The sequence below is a fragment of the Neopelma chrysocephalum genome, unplaced genomic scaffold (genome assembly GCF_003984885.1).
Source record: "Neopelma chrysocephalum unplaced genomic scaffold, ASM398488v2 Primary Assembly neopelma1_25, whole genome shotgun sequence".
NCBI classification, from domain to species: domain Eukaryota; kingdom Metazoa; phylum Chordata; class Aves; order Passeriformes; family Pipridae; genus Neopelma; species Neopelma chrysocephalum.
In genome coordinates, this window is record NW_020897694.1 from 40775484 (window position 1) to 40791052 (window position 15569).

General features: G+C 39.7%; 1 protein-coding gene across 3 annotated transcripts in view; it reads left to right on the forward strand.

The window, feature by feature from the left end:
• Positions 1–349: 349 nt before the first annotated feature.
• TUBGCP3 (tubulin gamma complex associated protein 3) overlaps positions 350–15569 on the forward strand; it is a 60225-nt gene continuing 45005 nt past the window's right edge. For all 3 annotated transcript variants that reach the window (XM_027675071.1, XM_027675070.1, XM_027675072.1), the window contains exons 1-5: positions 350–598; positions 11212–11319; positions 13183–13250; positions 14428–14505; positions 15132–15349. In XM_027675071.1, coding sequence (XP_027530872.1) covers positions 523–598; positions 11212–11319; positions 13183–13250; positions 14428–14505; positions 15132–15349 — 548 coding nt within the window. In that variant the 5' untranslated portion in view covers positions 350–522. The remainder of the gene's footprint in view (positions 599–11211; positions 11320–13182; positions 13251–14427; positions 14506–15131; positions 15350–15569) is intronic.

The following is a 15569-nucleotide window of genomic DNA, read 5'->3' on the forward strand; positions in this document are numbered from 1 at the left end:
TGTGCAATCCCATGCCTTAAGTCCTCTGTAAACCCTTAATCGAGGATTGTTTTCTCTTTTGCCCGTGACGGCCTTAGAAGGCCTCCACCTTCTCCACTTGTTAAACATTTATGTTGAAGTGAATTTGTGCTTTGATGGAATGTGACATCAGTGTTTTTGAGGGACAGGTGAGAGGGCGTTTTCCAAGAACGGAAAGATGTTGCAGAATGGGAACGTTCTGCTTCCATTCCGGGGAATTCGGGGGACATTCCTGGGCGGTGCCTGCCCCGGAACCGCCGCGCGGAGCGCTCCGGGCGCGCGGGGCATTGTGGGCGCTGTGGCCGCCGCTGCGGCGTTCGGCGGGTCCCGTTAAAATGGCGCCATAGGCGGTGGCGGGAGCGGGAGGTGTTGCCGGGTCCCTGCGCTGCCGAGCGGGCGGCGCGTCCTCGTCTCTCTCCCTACTTCCCTCCGCCGTCCCGCCGTGCCTCCGGCCCTGCCTCCCGCTTCCTCTGCCCCGCACCTCCTCCTGCCTCCCGCGCGGCGATGGCGACTCCGGACCAAAAATCCCCCAACGTTCTGCTGCAGAACCTCTGCTGCCGCATCCTGGGCAAGAGCGAAGGTAACGTAGACCCCCCGCCATTCCCGCGCCGGCGGGGGCGGGAGCTGCCCCGGCGGGGAGAGTCGGCGCCCTCCCGGCCCCGGGGGCGGCAGAGCTGCTGGCCGGGCACGGCAGCGGCCCCGTGAGCCGGCGCCCTCCGGCGAGAGGCGGCTTGCGGCGGCTTCGTGTCCTCCTCCTCCTCCTCCCCCGGAGCGCTTGGCCGGCTGCTCAGGGCGCTGTCCTCCTCGGGGAGCAGGGCACCCCTGCCCGGCGGTGTGCGGCGAAACGGGGCTCGTGTGCGCGGTGAGGAACCTCCGCCGGTGGCTGTTGGAGTGGAGGCACTGGCGTGCGCCAGGTCCTCTACAGGTCCTCTGTGTCATGATGCTGCTGTGGTCCTCCAGCAAGGAAATTAATCTCTTGCCTGTGTTGACTCCCTTGCAGTCAAGGCAAAGACTGTTTTTAGTAAGCAGTCAGAGGGTGGAAAGGAGGAGGTGCATCTGCTGAGTCTCTTTTTTAAGCTGCCGTTTTTATAAACATTGCTCACTAGACAAATTCATGCAAAAGCTTCTGTTATGTCGGTTTTCTTGTATGAGAGATGACTGTCTCCCTCATTAGCAGTAGCTGTCAAGTCTCTTATGTGTTTTCTCCCTCCATGCCACTCTCTTCTGATAAGTCCCTCTGGTTACCTTTAGCTATTTCCATGGCAGTAACTAATAATTTTGAGCATTGATGTATTGTAAAGAATTAGGTTCAAAATGACTAAAATGTGGCCTATGTGTGAATTACTGCTATCTTAGAAATCTAGAAAGTGAGTAGCAAGGTACAAATATACCTGTCTGTCTCTCAAACTTTGTTTCTGTCTACTGCAGACAGCGCATCGTGATCTCACACCCCATCCCTGTCTCTGAGCTAGAAATATAGGGGTTTAATGGATGAACTGTTTGATGGATGGGGAACCAGTAGGATGGCCACATCTGAAGAGTTGTAGTCAATGTCTTAGTGTCAAAACAAAGATAGTAGAAAGTGGTGTCCCTCAAAGGTATTGGGACTGATGCTGATCAGTATCTTTATCAATAGCATAGACAGTGGGATTGAATATGCCCTCAGAAGATCTGCAGGCACCACCAAGCTGAGCAGTTCAGCTGATATGCTGGAGGAAAGGGTTGCCATGCAAACCTTGAGAGACTTGAGGAGTGGGCCCATGTGAACTTCAAGGTTCAACAAAGCCAAGTGCAAGCTCCTGCACTTGGGTCCAGGCAATTCCCAATGTCAATACAGACCGGGGAATGAATGGAGCAAGAGCAGCTCTGCAGAGAAGGACTTGGGGGATTAATGAAAAATTTGATGTGAGCCGGCAGTGTGGATCCTACACATCCCAAACTCCTTAAAAAGAAGCATGGACAGCAGGTTGAGGGAGGGGACTCTCCTGTCTCCAGTCTGCTTTTGTGAGACTCCATCTGCAGTCCTGTGTTCAGCTCTGGGGTCCTCAGTACAAGGAGGAGATGGACCTGTTAGAGCAGGTCCAGAGGAGGACCATGAAAATGGTCAGAGGGATGGAACACCTCTCCTGCAGAGAAAGTCTGAGAGGGTTGGGGTTGTTCAGCCTGAAGAAAAGGCTCTGTGGAGATCTTATTGTGGCCTTTCAGTTCTTAGAAATGCTTATAAGGAAGATAGACTTTTTACCAAGGCCTAAAGTGACAAAACAAGGGGTAATGGCTTATATGGTAGGTTTAGATTGGACAAAAGGAAGAAATTTTTAACAATGAGTGTTGTGAGACACTGGAACAACTTGCACAGAGAAGTTGTGGATGCCCAGAAGAGTTCAAAGCCAGGTTGGGCAGGCCTTTGTGCAACCTGGTGTAGCGAAAGATGTCCCTGCCTATGACAGGGGAAGTGGATTAATGGTCTTTGAAGGTCCCTTCCAGACCAAATAATTTTCTGATTCTGTGATTCATCTGAACCTTGGAAGAAGAATTGTCTTCACTGAACTTAGTGAATAGGGACTCCTTCACAGAAACACACTGTTGATCCATTGAACTCTAAGATCTTCTTTGACCTAAATGATTCTATGACCAACAGGTCTTGATTACTGTGTTTTGTTTTTCAAAATATTTTCCCTTTCCATTGCATTTTTAAATCTTCTGCAAGGCCATAAATTTCCCTTTTCCAGAATCTGTAATATTTCACTGACAGCAATTCCTAATGTGAGATTTTATTGGGCTGTGGTAAGTTTCTGCTCTTCCCCTATCTCCACCAAATCAATGGTGAATTCTAAACTGTTTAATACCTCTTGTGTTCTTATGTAACCATGTTTCTTTTAGCAACTGGTTTCACATCAGTGTATAATTCTAAGGTGCTCTTATAGCTCTGCTTTTAAAGCTGTTTCTTGCTTTTAACATACTTTGGAAATTTTTTTTTTCCTAATACAATTGGTATATGTTCTTGTTTAAGAACACTTCAAATATTTACTAACATAAATCTCAAATTATTGTGCTAGTCCTACTTCCACAAAGGAAAAAAAATTGAAAATAGATTGTCTTGCTTTATTGGAGTAGTGGATGCCTTTTTGAGGACATTATTTCTGTATTGCCTAATTCTATTTTCTTCATGAAAACAATTTTCTTCATGACTCTTTTTTCTTAGGTTTGGAAGGGAGTGCAACCTAAACTCAATCTAAGCTTGTTTCTTGGTAGCATCTTATTTACGTCTGCGATACTTACAAAAGAGCACGAGAACAGAAATGGAAACTTCTATTTGTCAGTTGAGGTCTGAGTGTTGAGGAGAGGTGGTTCACTTCTAGCAACTGAGGATCAAGCTTCTTTTTCAAGCCATAGTTTCTATACATCTCAGTATCTCCTGACTGGAATAATAATTTTATTTGCAAGCAATATGTGCAAAAACATGCGAGAGAACTCTGATTTTTGTCATTTTTTAAAGTAAATGTTGAACCTGTTCCTGTGTGTTGGAATTCTATTAATTTAACTTGTGTGTGACTAATGAAAGGGGAAATTTTGCCCAAAATCACAGTAAGTTGCTGCATGCAACCTGTAGCCCTTGAGGGTCTACTTGAGGGACATACAACTTGAAGTAAAAATTTAAAAAAAGAAAAAAAAAGGATTGTCTGTCAGATTTATCACCCATGTTTTTGTGCATGTGACAGATAGGAAGCCCATCCTTTCCTTTCTCTTTATTCCTGTTTTAGGAGGGACTCTTAGCACTGAAACCTCACCCTTCTAACATAGGACTTCTCTTGAAGTAGTCAACTGTAGTATGTGTTAGCTCAGCTGTTGATTTAAAGTGCATAGAGGCCAATAAATCAAAAGGTGTTTGATAGTCTCAGTCGTGAAAGGTGTGTATGGTGGTTGGACATGGAAACCAGTGGGGGTACGAGGAATAAATAAAGACAATAAGGGAATTTTGTTAGTACTAGCATGCTCTGTGTTGAGGGAACGCATATATCCCTACATGGTAAGGAAACCACCAGACAAGTTACTTAGCATCTTGCTGTTATTCAGGCTTGTAACTCTTAACTTTCAACACAAAACAAGTTTGAAGTAAGGTATTAGTGTGTGGTTGGTGGTCTATGTGCAGCTTCTCCCCTCCTTGTGTACTGGTGAAGTTAGGCTGCTTTATATATACACAATTCTCTTTTTTGAAGCAAACTTTACAAGTATTATCAGTTTAGTCTTTGGTAAGTAATTTGTGATGTTCAATTTCTTCTACAGAGTTTAAGGGAAAGAAACCTTAGATACTTAGGAGACCTTTAAATTTAGTAGAAAAAATTTTAGTAAACTTGCATAATAAGAAGCTGAAAACATCCGTCTCTAACCTTTTCTGTAGTTTGCTTGCTGTGAATGTGAAATACAAGGTACTGATGTAATTGGATGAAATTTAATGGGTAAATAATAGAAAAGAGTTGAGGTTTGATGGTCTAATGGTTGTTCCTGCCTGTGTGTTCACTCAGTTTGTACTTCAGAATTTTTGTTCTACCTGGCTGTGTTCTTTCTCAGAACTGTTGTGGTATTATGTTTGTGAGGAAGCTATGGCTTCAGGAGGAGCTGAAGGGTTCTTTTTCTATAATGTCTGTTTGATAAAAGTGCACTTAGGGCTTACCTGGGCTTACTCTGTATCCGTGTCTACATTGTGCAATCCCATGCCGGAAGTCCTCTGAAAACTCTCCATCAAGGATTGTTTTGTCTTCTGCCTGTGACGGCCTTAGAAGGCCTCCACCTTCTCCACTTGTTAAAGATTTATGTTGAAGTGAATTTCTGCTTTGATGGAATGTGACTTCAGAGGCTCTCAGTGGTGGAGCTATCCTCTCTCTTCCCCCTTTTTGAGGCCACCCACCAAGTAGATGGCTTGCTTTGTTTCCTGAACCAGCCAGCTGAGTAGGCCTAGTTGCTGAGGTTTTTTTGCAAACAACTTCGCCTCTGAGAAATTCATTACAAGGTCTGCTGAGTTATGTGGAAGAACTCTGTATTTTGTTTAAAAAAGCACTATCTACCTCAGTATTTTTTTTCTTTTAAGGTGGAGGTTAGAAAGCTCTTTGCTCCTGTGCTTTAGCCAGTTATCAAGGAAGGGCTTAAAGCTTTCCACAGTGCCATGTATCTGCAGTCACCTACTGTGCGTAGTTGGTGGCCTCTGCACCTGCAGTTAGAGCTGTTCTGACCTCTCTCTTCCTCTTGTCTTCTCAGCATCTAAGAACTAGTGTACTGGTTTTGTATTATCAATTGCCTGTGTTTATCCGGGCTACCCACCTCACTTTTACAATTAAACCTGATCTTGCAGAGAGAGCTTGCCTACCTGTGCAGAAATTTCTATAATTTTTTTCTCCCCTCTGTGGGCTCCAGCAGTTATAAAGGGTTGCCTCTCTTTGAACAGTGATTTTAATCCTTCTGACAAAGAACTTCTTGTTCTTAGCTGTCTTTCACAAACCTCCTAGTAATCTTAGAGACTGTAGGCAAAGTTGTCGCTGTAAGAACTCTTAGTGCCTCCAATGGAAACAAATGGTATTGCTGTAAGTATTCAAGCTAAATCTATTTGGTTTTGAATCCTAAAAAGATTTTTGTGTGCCTAAGTACTATGGGATGTGTGCACGCTCCAGAATGTAGTATTTCAGTCTTCAGAGAGCAGTTTGCTACCTGAAGTCCATACTATGGCCTTAATTTCATCTCTGTAATGGCAGTGGTAGTTTTGTTATGGCTGTTTGATTTGGGTTTTTTAACATCCATTCCAACAGTTCAGAGTTCAAAATTTTATGACTTTGGGGAAAGCCTAGAGTTCATTCAAAAGGTGATGTGGAACACATTTTATTCATGCTAATAACAGAGCAAATGCAAGTTGATAAAGTAGGCAAAAATTCACAGTGAGGGCAAGTCCTGAGAAGATTGTGTGACCAAGTTGCTGATAGTCCAGTGGAACGTTCTTCAAATAAATCTGTTTACTGACAATGCAGCAAGAGCCAGCAATATTAACAGAATTAAAGAATAGTTATGTTTTCTGTGCTGTGCTTCAAAGTTTATGGACAACTTCTAAGTAAGGAAAGACATGGGAGTGTGTGCAGCTTGGGCTTTATTTTGTGGTTTGGTCATTTTTTGAGTCTTTTTCCTTTGTGGGAAAGGAGTTTCTAGACTAGGAAAACAGTTAATTAGCAATAAACTTAAAATACTTCAACTAAAAACTTGCATAAACAAAAGAGAAGTTTAAGATAGTTGACTAAATCAGAAGACATGCAAAATTAATTTTTTTTCAGGAATACTTCACAGAATCACAGAAAGGCTTCGCTTGGAAGGTACATTAAAGGTCATCCATTTCCAATTCCTCTGCCTTGGGATGGGACACCTTCCACTAGACCAAGTTGCTCAAAACCCCATCCAACCTGGCCTTGAACACTTCCAGGATGGGACATCCACAACTTCTCTGGGCAGTGTGTTGCAGTGTCTCATCACCCTCACAGTAAGGAGTTTCGTCCTAGCATCTCATCTAAATGTGTCCTCTTTTAGTTTAAAATCGTTCCCCTTTGTCCTATTACTACTTGTGTGGAAAGTTGGTTTACCTCTTTTTTTATAACCCCCTTTAAATACTGAAAGGTCTCTGCATGGAGCCTTTTCTTCTCCAACCGTACTACCCCAGCTCTCTCAGCTTATCTTCGTAGGAGAGGTGCTCCATCCCTCTGATCTTCTTTGTGGCCCTCCTCTCTGGACCTGCTCTGACAGGTCCATTCTTGTGTGGGGCACCCCAGAGCTGGATGCAGGACTCCAGGTTGGAGTCTCACAAGAGCAGAGTAGAGGGGCAGAACCACCTCTCTTGACCTGCTGGCCATGCTGCCTTTGATGCAGCACAGGATGTGTTTGGGCCTTTGCAGCTGTGAACACACATTACTGGCTCATGTCCAGCTTTTCATCCATGAGAACTTTCAAGTCTTTCTTTGGAGGGCTGCTCTCAATGAGTTCTGCCAGTCTATACTCATGTCTGGGATTGCCTCAACCCAGGTGCTGCACCTTGCATGTCATAACTGAGCTGGTCCTAAAATTGCACTTTTCAAACCCAGTGTTTTCTACAGGAACAATCAGTTCTGCTTACAATGTGTGTAAATTCTCGTCAATAACAAAATAGGAACACTAATGGCATTTGAGACAAGTATTTTAGTTTATCAGTATATGACATGTTAAATGCAATTGTGTTTTTCCCCAGATAATACTTCATAGTGATGTAGAACTTCTCATATAGGTAAAACAGAGGAGATACAGCAGCATTACTGTCCTGACAAACACAATATTTGCTCATGGTGTATGTGAGGAGGTGAAGAGTTTTACAGCTTTTCTTCCAAGCTTAGTTTTGCAACAATAACACTTCAGGCATTTGGCAAACACTTTGTTACAGGAAAGAAAATTTGTAGGGTTTTTTCCTTCAGCATGTTGTTTTGGCAGCATCTGTATCAGAGTAGGTTGCAGCAACAGTTGATAGCCAGTCAGTGCCACCCCTACACCACTAAATACAGTTTAGAGTGTAATTGTTTTACAATAATTTTGCATCTGCATTTAAGCAAAACTGTTGTCTGGGATGACATACAGCTAATTGGAAAAAGAGTCGAGAGAGTTTGCAGTCTTTCAAGAAAGAAAGTTTAGTTTAGCTAAGCTTTCTTTAGAATGGTCCTATAGTTTAGAAATTATTTCTACAGACATTAAAATAATGAAATGTTGTCTTTCCAGGAAACAAAGTTTCTTGCAATCATGATACATTAATGTTTGCAAAAACAGTTTCAATTACTACTTAGTTTTTTCAGGAGTTCACTCCCACCCCCTTCTGGAAACTTCAGTTGACTATAACAAACCTTGTTTAAAGAAATGTATAAGAGCGTGAAGTGAATTTCAGTTCACTTCCTAAAATTATAAGTAATTAGAAGCTTCTTTATAGCAAAAGTCTTGCTGAATTTCAGCAAGAAGTATTTCCTCTGAAATACTGGCTTCTTGGAATTGGCTGATTTTCTGTTCATGTCTTGAACTTTTAAGTTTTATCTTTTGTTCTTTTTCTCCTTGATTTCTTTACAACCAAATTGTTTCTGTGCATTGCTTCTATATTTTTTTCATATGCTACACTTGTACTTTCTGCAACTTTAAAATACTGTTATCTGCCTTTTGAAATAGTTCACTTCTAATACTGTGCTGTGCATAGGAAAGTTTGAATGGCTGTGTGGAGTGTCGATCTCTGAAGGATTGTTAGATTGCTTTGCTTAAAGGAGAGGGTTGTAAAAAAACTATTGTTTTTTTTCTTGTGATTCACAAGTGAAAGTTCTCTGTTCAGCTCTGTGGCTGCTTATCAGTATCATTAGTTGTGTGTGTATTACTTAAGGGATATAGCCTGAGGAGAAGTGGCTGTCTTATCTGCATTCACTGCTCTGATCCGACCTCAGGAAAACAAGTCATGGTCAATGTTGTTTTCCCCCCTTTACCCCACAAACAGTTGCATCCATTTTGTGCATCCGGTATATTGAGCTTCCTGTTACATGACAGAGTCATGCTGTGATAATTTTTGGATGAAGGATGTTCAAATAGATGGCTGTGTATTTTAAGTCCATCTGCTGTTATAATGATTGTTCTTTCAGGAGAGAAGTAACTAAATGTGCCTATCAGTTACAAGCTATGTGAGCTATTGTACTGGCAGATATCCATATTAAGTTGTGTTTAATCACTTTAGGTACTGAAGTTTATTTTATAGTTTCATAACTACTGAGGAAACACAGCAAAGAATTTTTTTTTTAAAAGAGAAACTGGACTTGATATGAATAAAACATGAAAATCTGAATTAAATGTAATAGGAAACCAGTCTTGCTATGAAGCTGTTGAATTGCCAGTGCAAATCTGTATGTGTAAAGAGCAGATAACTTGTTCCATGCTCACCAGTAGTGTGACAGGTTTAAAAATCAGGATTTGTTGGATGGAGTTGTAATCCTTCAACTAGACATCCTTCTCAGATGCCTTGTTAGGGCAGTATGGAAAATACTAAGTTTCAGTGCTTTAACTAGTCTTCCTATGGTTGGTATTGAAATAGAAGGTTGTTACGGAAGTTTATGTATCTTTCTTAAAACTTCTCCATTACAGGAAACACTTTCCCCTTGCCGATCTGCTGCTAGGTACACAGTTGAGGAATTAATGGAACATTTGTTGTTTGAGATAACTTTAGTTATCTGACTAAAGTGTCTGACTTTAGTTGACCATGCAGAATACTTTTTTAAATCTCGAGTTCTGTAATGACATGCATTAAACTTAAGAATTGAGCAGAAATAATTCCTCATACTTAACTCTTCACACCTGGTTCATCAGTAGCTTGACTCTTAAATTTTTATATTGTATTTTCAAGTCCTTATTGCAATTGAAATGTTGCTTGGTCTAACAGTAGAACTGTTGTTTCTGGGAGGCATTTAAGTTGTAGAGATATGTAGTCTGAATGTTGGCATTTTCTTTTCTAACAGTAGAAACAATACTCTTGCTTCTTCTATAGGCCGATATTGCCAAATACTGTTAAATGTTAAAGATTTTGTCTGAGCAGACTGTTTATCTGATTGTGTTAGGTGTTGCTTTGTATGAACTGGTTAATGTTAGCTGTTCTACAGATGTGTTCTAGCAGAGTAGGACCAGTGGGTGACATATTACAAGACAGTAAAAAATAGACATTCAAAATGAATGTGGGGCATTCAAAAACAATCTAGCACATCGTGATTTCAAATTTCTTCTTTCCATAAATTTCTGGAGATTTTAATGTGTTTAGTCAATAATTGACTCCTAGTATTTCCCAGGTGACTTTTTTAAATTGTAAATATTAGTGAATTTTAGAGATGATAAACACTTGAAGTATTTCTGCTTCTAGTGGTCCTTTACCTTATTTAATTTTTCTGTTCCTTTAGTGCATATTTGTCTTGGCCAGCATCCTTGCTTTTTCCTTGGCTGAACCATTGCTATGTTACTCTGTGATTTTCTCTGGAAGTTCACTACTTAACAGACTAAATAACACGTGAGGATCTGATGCACTTGCACACATAATTGTTATATACAGAACAGACAATATGCAGAATTGCTTAGTTTTTTTGTTTTGTTTTGTTTGGGCTTTTTTTTTTTTTTCTCTGAAGTGAAAGGATTCTGGTAGCTGACAAACTCACTTCTATATTTTCTTATGTACTTTTCCCCCTCGTGTTATTACAGTTGCTTCAGTATAAGGAGTAGAAATGTATTTGACATTTTGTAAGGGCATTTGACATGTCTGTAGGATTATTTGCTTGTTTGCTTTTTCAGGTCAATAAATGGGAGCATGACTATGCTGTGAAGACAATAATACTGAGCTGGCCCTATCTTTGTGTTACCAAAGTGTTAATCTTCCTGGAAAGAAAGATACTTGCAGTTAAACTGTACTGCTAAGCAATGATATTAAAAACAGAATTATTGCATGAGGAAGGAGCAGTGGAGGGAGGTCACTAAGTTGTGACCTCTGCATTAGTGTCCACATTATGCATTGGGATGTGATGCTGATATCTCTTGAGTGGGCTTTGAACCTAAGGGTGAAACAGTGCAAATTGTTTTATAAATGAAACCAAACCTAAAAATAAGATGCAATCTGGTAAAAGCACTGTTGTGGCTATCTGAGTGAAGATCCACAGGTAGGATAATCCAGTTTTGCTACTTGGGATAAGAGTGTGCCTGGTGAACACTTCTGTATTCCTCTTGTGTGTAAACTGAATTGTTTGACTCTGTGTCAAGTCTCACAGCGTTACTGTCTATGTGGATGGGCAGAGCCAGCTCAAGTATGCAAATGCTCTCTAAAAAATTGGGTAGGCCGAAGTGTCTCTTCCATCAGCATGGAGTAGGAAAGACTTTTCACAAATTTCAGTGCAGTTGTTTTGTGGAGTGTGTACACTTAGTTGTGTTTGAAGTATAGCATTGATACTATGGTAAACTGGGTTTTACTGCCACCTGGTTAGAAGCGTGTCTAAGAATTATGGTATAACATTATCACATCTAAGCGAGGTACGTTTATGCTGGATTCAGACACAGCAATGTAATCTCATGTTTTAACTTCTTTATTAGTTTTATTAAAACTTCATCATTCTGCTTAACAGAAAGAGTTTTCGTTTTTTCTTTCAGCTGATGCAGCCCAGCAGTTTCAGTATGCAGTGAGAGTTATTGGAAGCAATTTTGCTCCCACCGTTGAGCGTGATGAATTTCTTGTAGCGGAGAAAATCAAGAAAGAACGTAAGTGCATCTTTGTTCCTTTCTTAGAAATAGAAAGTTCTTCATGAAGTCATTTGATCAGTTTATTTCTCTGAAAATGTGACAGCTCTGCCTCACAGATAGTCATCTAATCTGTCATCAATGCTTACCTCCTGAAAATGTCATGCAAATGCCAGTAATACTCTAGTGAATGTTCCTGGGTGGCTATTTGTATTTACAGCTTAGATTTTTCTGAATGCTCAGCTTAGACTTTCCTTGCCATTTACTTTGTATCTCACCCACTATGAAAATAAAAAACAATTAATATTGCACTCCTTTCACTTCAATAGTACTCAGAATTTATGAATTAATAGTTTTTTATATTTTTGAGATGTGCACTTTAGAAATATTACATGTTGACACAATTAACTTCATGAACACCTGTGTGAAACTTGCTGAATGAGTATCTTGGGATTTGATGGAATTGGTTGTGACTTACCTGATATTTCTTGACTTCAGTTTCTCTGTAAGTTTTCTGCAACCACCTTCTCAAAACCAAAATATTAGACTATGATTTCATAAGCTATGTTGTGGTTCCATTCCTTTGTGCTCTGTGCTGCTCCAAGTCAAGTGTCAGACTGTGAATCCAAAGGGCATGTGATGCATTCTTCTTGAAAAGACAAATACTGCTTTCAGCAGATTGTCTGCTATACAGTAGCATGTCCAGAAACAATTACTTGAAGTCTGCTAATTAATTTAAAGCTTCATATTTGGGCTTTGAATATTCAGTCAGGGATATTGAATTGAATTAGGGTAACTGACGTCAGTGATGGTAACTGTTTTAAGGTCCATGTGTAGTTTTTGCAAACACAGAGCTTCTGTGACTTGCTGATAGGCAAATAAGACCATCAGAATTCCTCTAGCTACAACTCTGAAACACTGGAATCTGCAATATACAGTTTCTGCATGATGAGTTTCTACATGCTTTGGTTAATTCTAGACAGCACAGCACATATTCTTTGGGCCTACTGCCAGGAGTTTTGAAGAGGGCTATCTCCCTCATCTTCCTTCTCCCCAGCTTCAGCTTGTAGGCTGATGGAAGTGGTCATGTAACGAGAGACTAGATATATCCTTCTAACTTTACATTTATTTTGGAAATACCATACAGGAAATTACTTAGCTGGCAAAGTGTACGTAGCAGTGGCCTTTGATGCTAATTAACGTCTAACATTTAACAGCTATTCTTCTTATCGCTGAAGTTTCTTCAGATGTTTTTATCTCCTTGTTTTTCTTAACAAGGCTCTTCTGACGAAAGTAGATTTTCTGAAGAAATATTAGTTTGAAGATGTTTTTCCCCTGAGAAAATACTTGTGTTATGTAACTGGCATTGATTGAGACTGTTATTTTTTGTAATATGAGTTGCATGACCTTGGAATTCTGCTTGACTTGAAGTGAGTAGCATTACTAATTTTTTTTCCTGCTTTTATTGCCTAAAATAGACACAATCACACTTAGTTTTGTGAGCAATTACACATAGTTTTTATAGCATTCTTTAACACATATATGCTTTCGATTATGTCCCTTAATTCCGTAAACCTACTTAAGTCCCTAAACCTACTGTATGGCAGACTAGACTTTAAAAGAGCACTTACTTAGAAGGTGTATATTTTGATTGCTCTAAGAAAAACAGGTACTTACATTGAATCACTTCTGATGCAAGAATTTCCAGGACTGGAATGCAGATAACATGAAAACAGGCAAAATGTTTGAGAAATAGAATGAAGGTGTTCATCATCACTAAGCTTTCTGGGGTAGACTTTCTAATTTACCACAAATATGTAATGTTAGAAATAACTATTGTACTTCTTTCAGATTTTAAATCTATGGTTTTTTTTTCTTTAATAGTAGTGCGACAAAGAAGGGAAGCAGATGCTGCTTTGTTTTCAGAACTCTACAGAAAACTTGGTTCACAGGTAGTGTAAGAAATGTGTAAAGAGTAAAAAACTGAAAGCACACATATGCATCTGTCTGATGTTAGAGTTGTTTTGGAGAGTGCTCAGGTCATGAACAATATTTTTTTCTGAAAGGTTATTTCCAGAATACTGGAACAGCTTGCCCAGGAAAGTTGTGGTGTCTCCATCCTTGGAGACAGTCAAAAACTGAGTGGACACAGTCGCAGGCAACCTGCTGTAGAGAACCCTGCTTTGAGCAGAGGGATTGGACTAGACAATCTTCAGTGATGCCTTCCAACCCTAATTATTTTGTAGTTTTTGTGAAAAAGTTTACAAGTTCTTTTTTTTTTTTCTATTTAATTGTAAATTGGAAGAGAATAAAGGATACATTTTTAGTATTTGAGTCCAGTTATGTGAAAGGGTACTTCATATGAAGAAAGGAACTCTGTAAAAATAGAAGTATTCATTTGATATGTAAAACTGATGAATTTTCTCATGGTTTATTTTACAGAAATCCCTTGCAGTATACTGATCTTAATAATCTAGGGTTCTCATGCTTCTGAATTTTTAAGTGCTCCAAGTCTGTAATGTTGAAAGTTAAGGGTTTGTTGACTTTGATTGTTCCAACACCAGTGTTAATCAAAGAATACTGTATGATGATATTCTGACAAAAGATGTTAGTGTATAGAAAACCTGAGTTTAACAGGATAATACTACGATGGCATTTAAAGTAATAAAAATTGAACCTCTTGCTTTCGAAGCCTCCTTGTAAAGGAGAATGAATGGGAAAATGGAGAAAAGACAGTTCCTTGCTTAAAGTTTTACCATGAGTATTCCTTCTTCACACTGAGGTTACGTTAACATCCACACCTGAGATGTTTTAAATGGTGAGAGTATGTGGGAATGCTGGTAAAAGTTCAACTCTGTATAAACCTCATTCTTAGTAGCCATAAATTTTAAATTGAGCTTACTTGCTGATCTCAGAGCAGGTGAGAGTTCATGATTTGAACACAGTGGAAAAAAATCATAAAATTAGCAATATAGAGGCTGCACTGCACATTCTCAATTTATTCAAAATGTGTTTGTCTTATTTATCAGGAAAATTTATTTATATGTACATATATGAGACTGCATAATTAAAAAAATCTATTATTATCAAGAGTTAAACTCATTTCTGTTTGTCTTCATCTTTTTAAAGGGCGTTTTGAAAAACAAGTGGTCAATACTCTACCTCCTGCTTAGCCTTAGTGAAGATCCACGTAAACAGTCTAATAAGGTAGACCTTTGTTACTTCTGAGAAACAGTAAATGCGTGTCACTTATTTTAGATGTCATTAAGAATCATTATCCAGACTTAACCAACACATCAGGTTGTGTTTGTGGGAGTTGTGTGTGAGGCTGAAAGGAAGAACACACTTGACTTAAGTGTCTGCAATATTTAGTGTAATTTTCTTACACTGAGTACATGTAAAAGTTGGAGTTGTCCAACATTTGTAGCTGAAGTTGTGGCTATATTAGATGGGTGGTTTTTATGTTTGCTTTTGGTTGGTGGTGTAATGTCTGCTCATGTGCTAATGAGTTTTAAATGGAATAGGGAAAGCCAAATTTCTCCTTCAGTTGCAGCTCTGCTTGCACCAAAGTGCTTTTTACAGCTATTGCTAATGACAATTTGCAGGCAAAAAGAAGCTATGTTGCTAAAAGTACTTTAGCTTACCATAAGGGACTTTTTTGTCATTATAATTGTGTCAGCAAACTTTTCTTTGCATAAATGTGATCTTCAGATATTTCTTGTGTTCTAGATATTGCATTCTGTTAACTAAAGATGTGACTTAAAGCAACTCCCACATCTTTTTTTTTTTAATTTTTCTTTTTTCTTATTCCTCCCTTTTCAAATCCTTTTCAGGTGTCAAGTTATGCCACGCTTTTTGCTCAAGCATTGCCACGAGATGCTCACTCAACCCCTTATTACTATGCCAGGCCTCAGACCCTTCCACTGAATTACCAAGACCGCAGTGCTCAGTCTGTCCAGAGTTCCTGCAGCATGGGGAGCAGTGGGATCAGCAGCATCAGCCTATATGCCCTAAATGGGCCAACACCAACTCCACAATCACTCGTTCCAGGGTAAATTTTACCTTACAGATAGGTTTGGAGAAGAATTGAAATGATCTGCTGCTTTTTTTTTTTGCCCTTTTTTATTTTCTTTCTCCCACCCTCCCCATTTTTTGCCATTGGAAATTCCACTGTAGGTGCAGAGAAACTGAGTTCCTTAGCTGAACAGTTCTGAGTATCAGGTGCTGGCATATGACCATATGAAGCCATAAATGGTTGCCCAAATGTATCC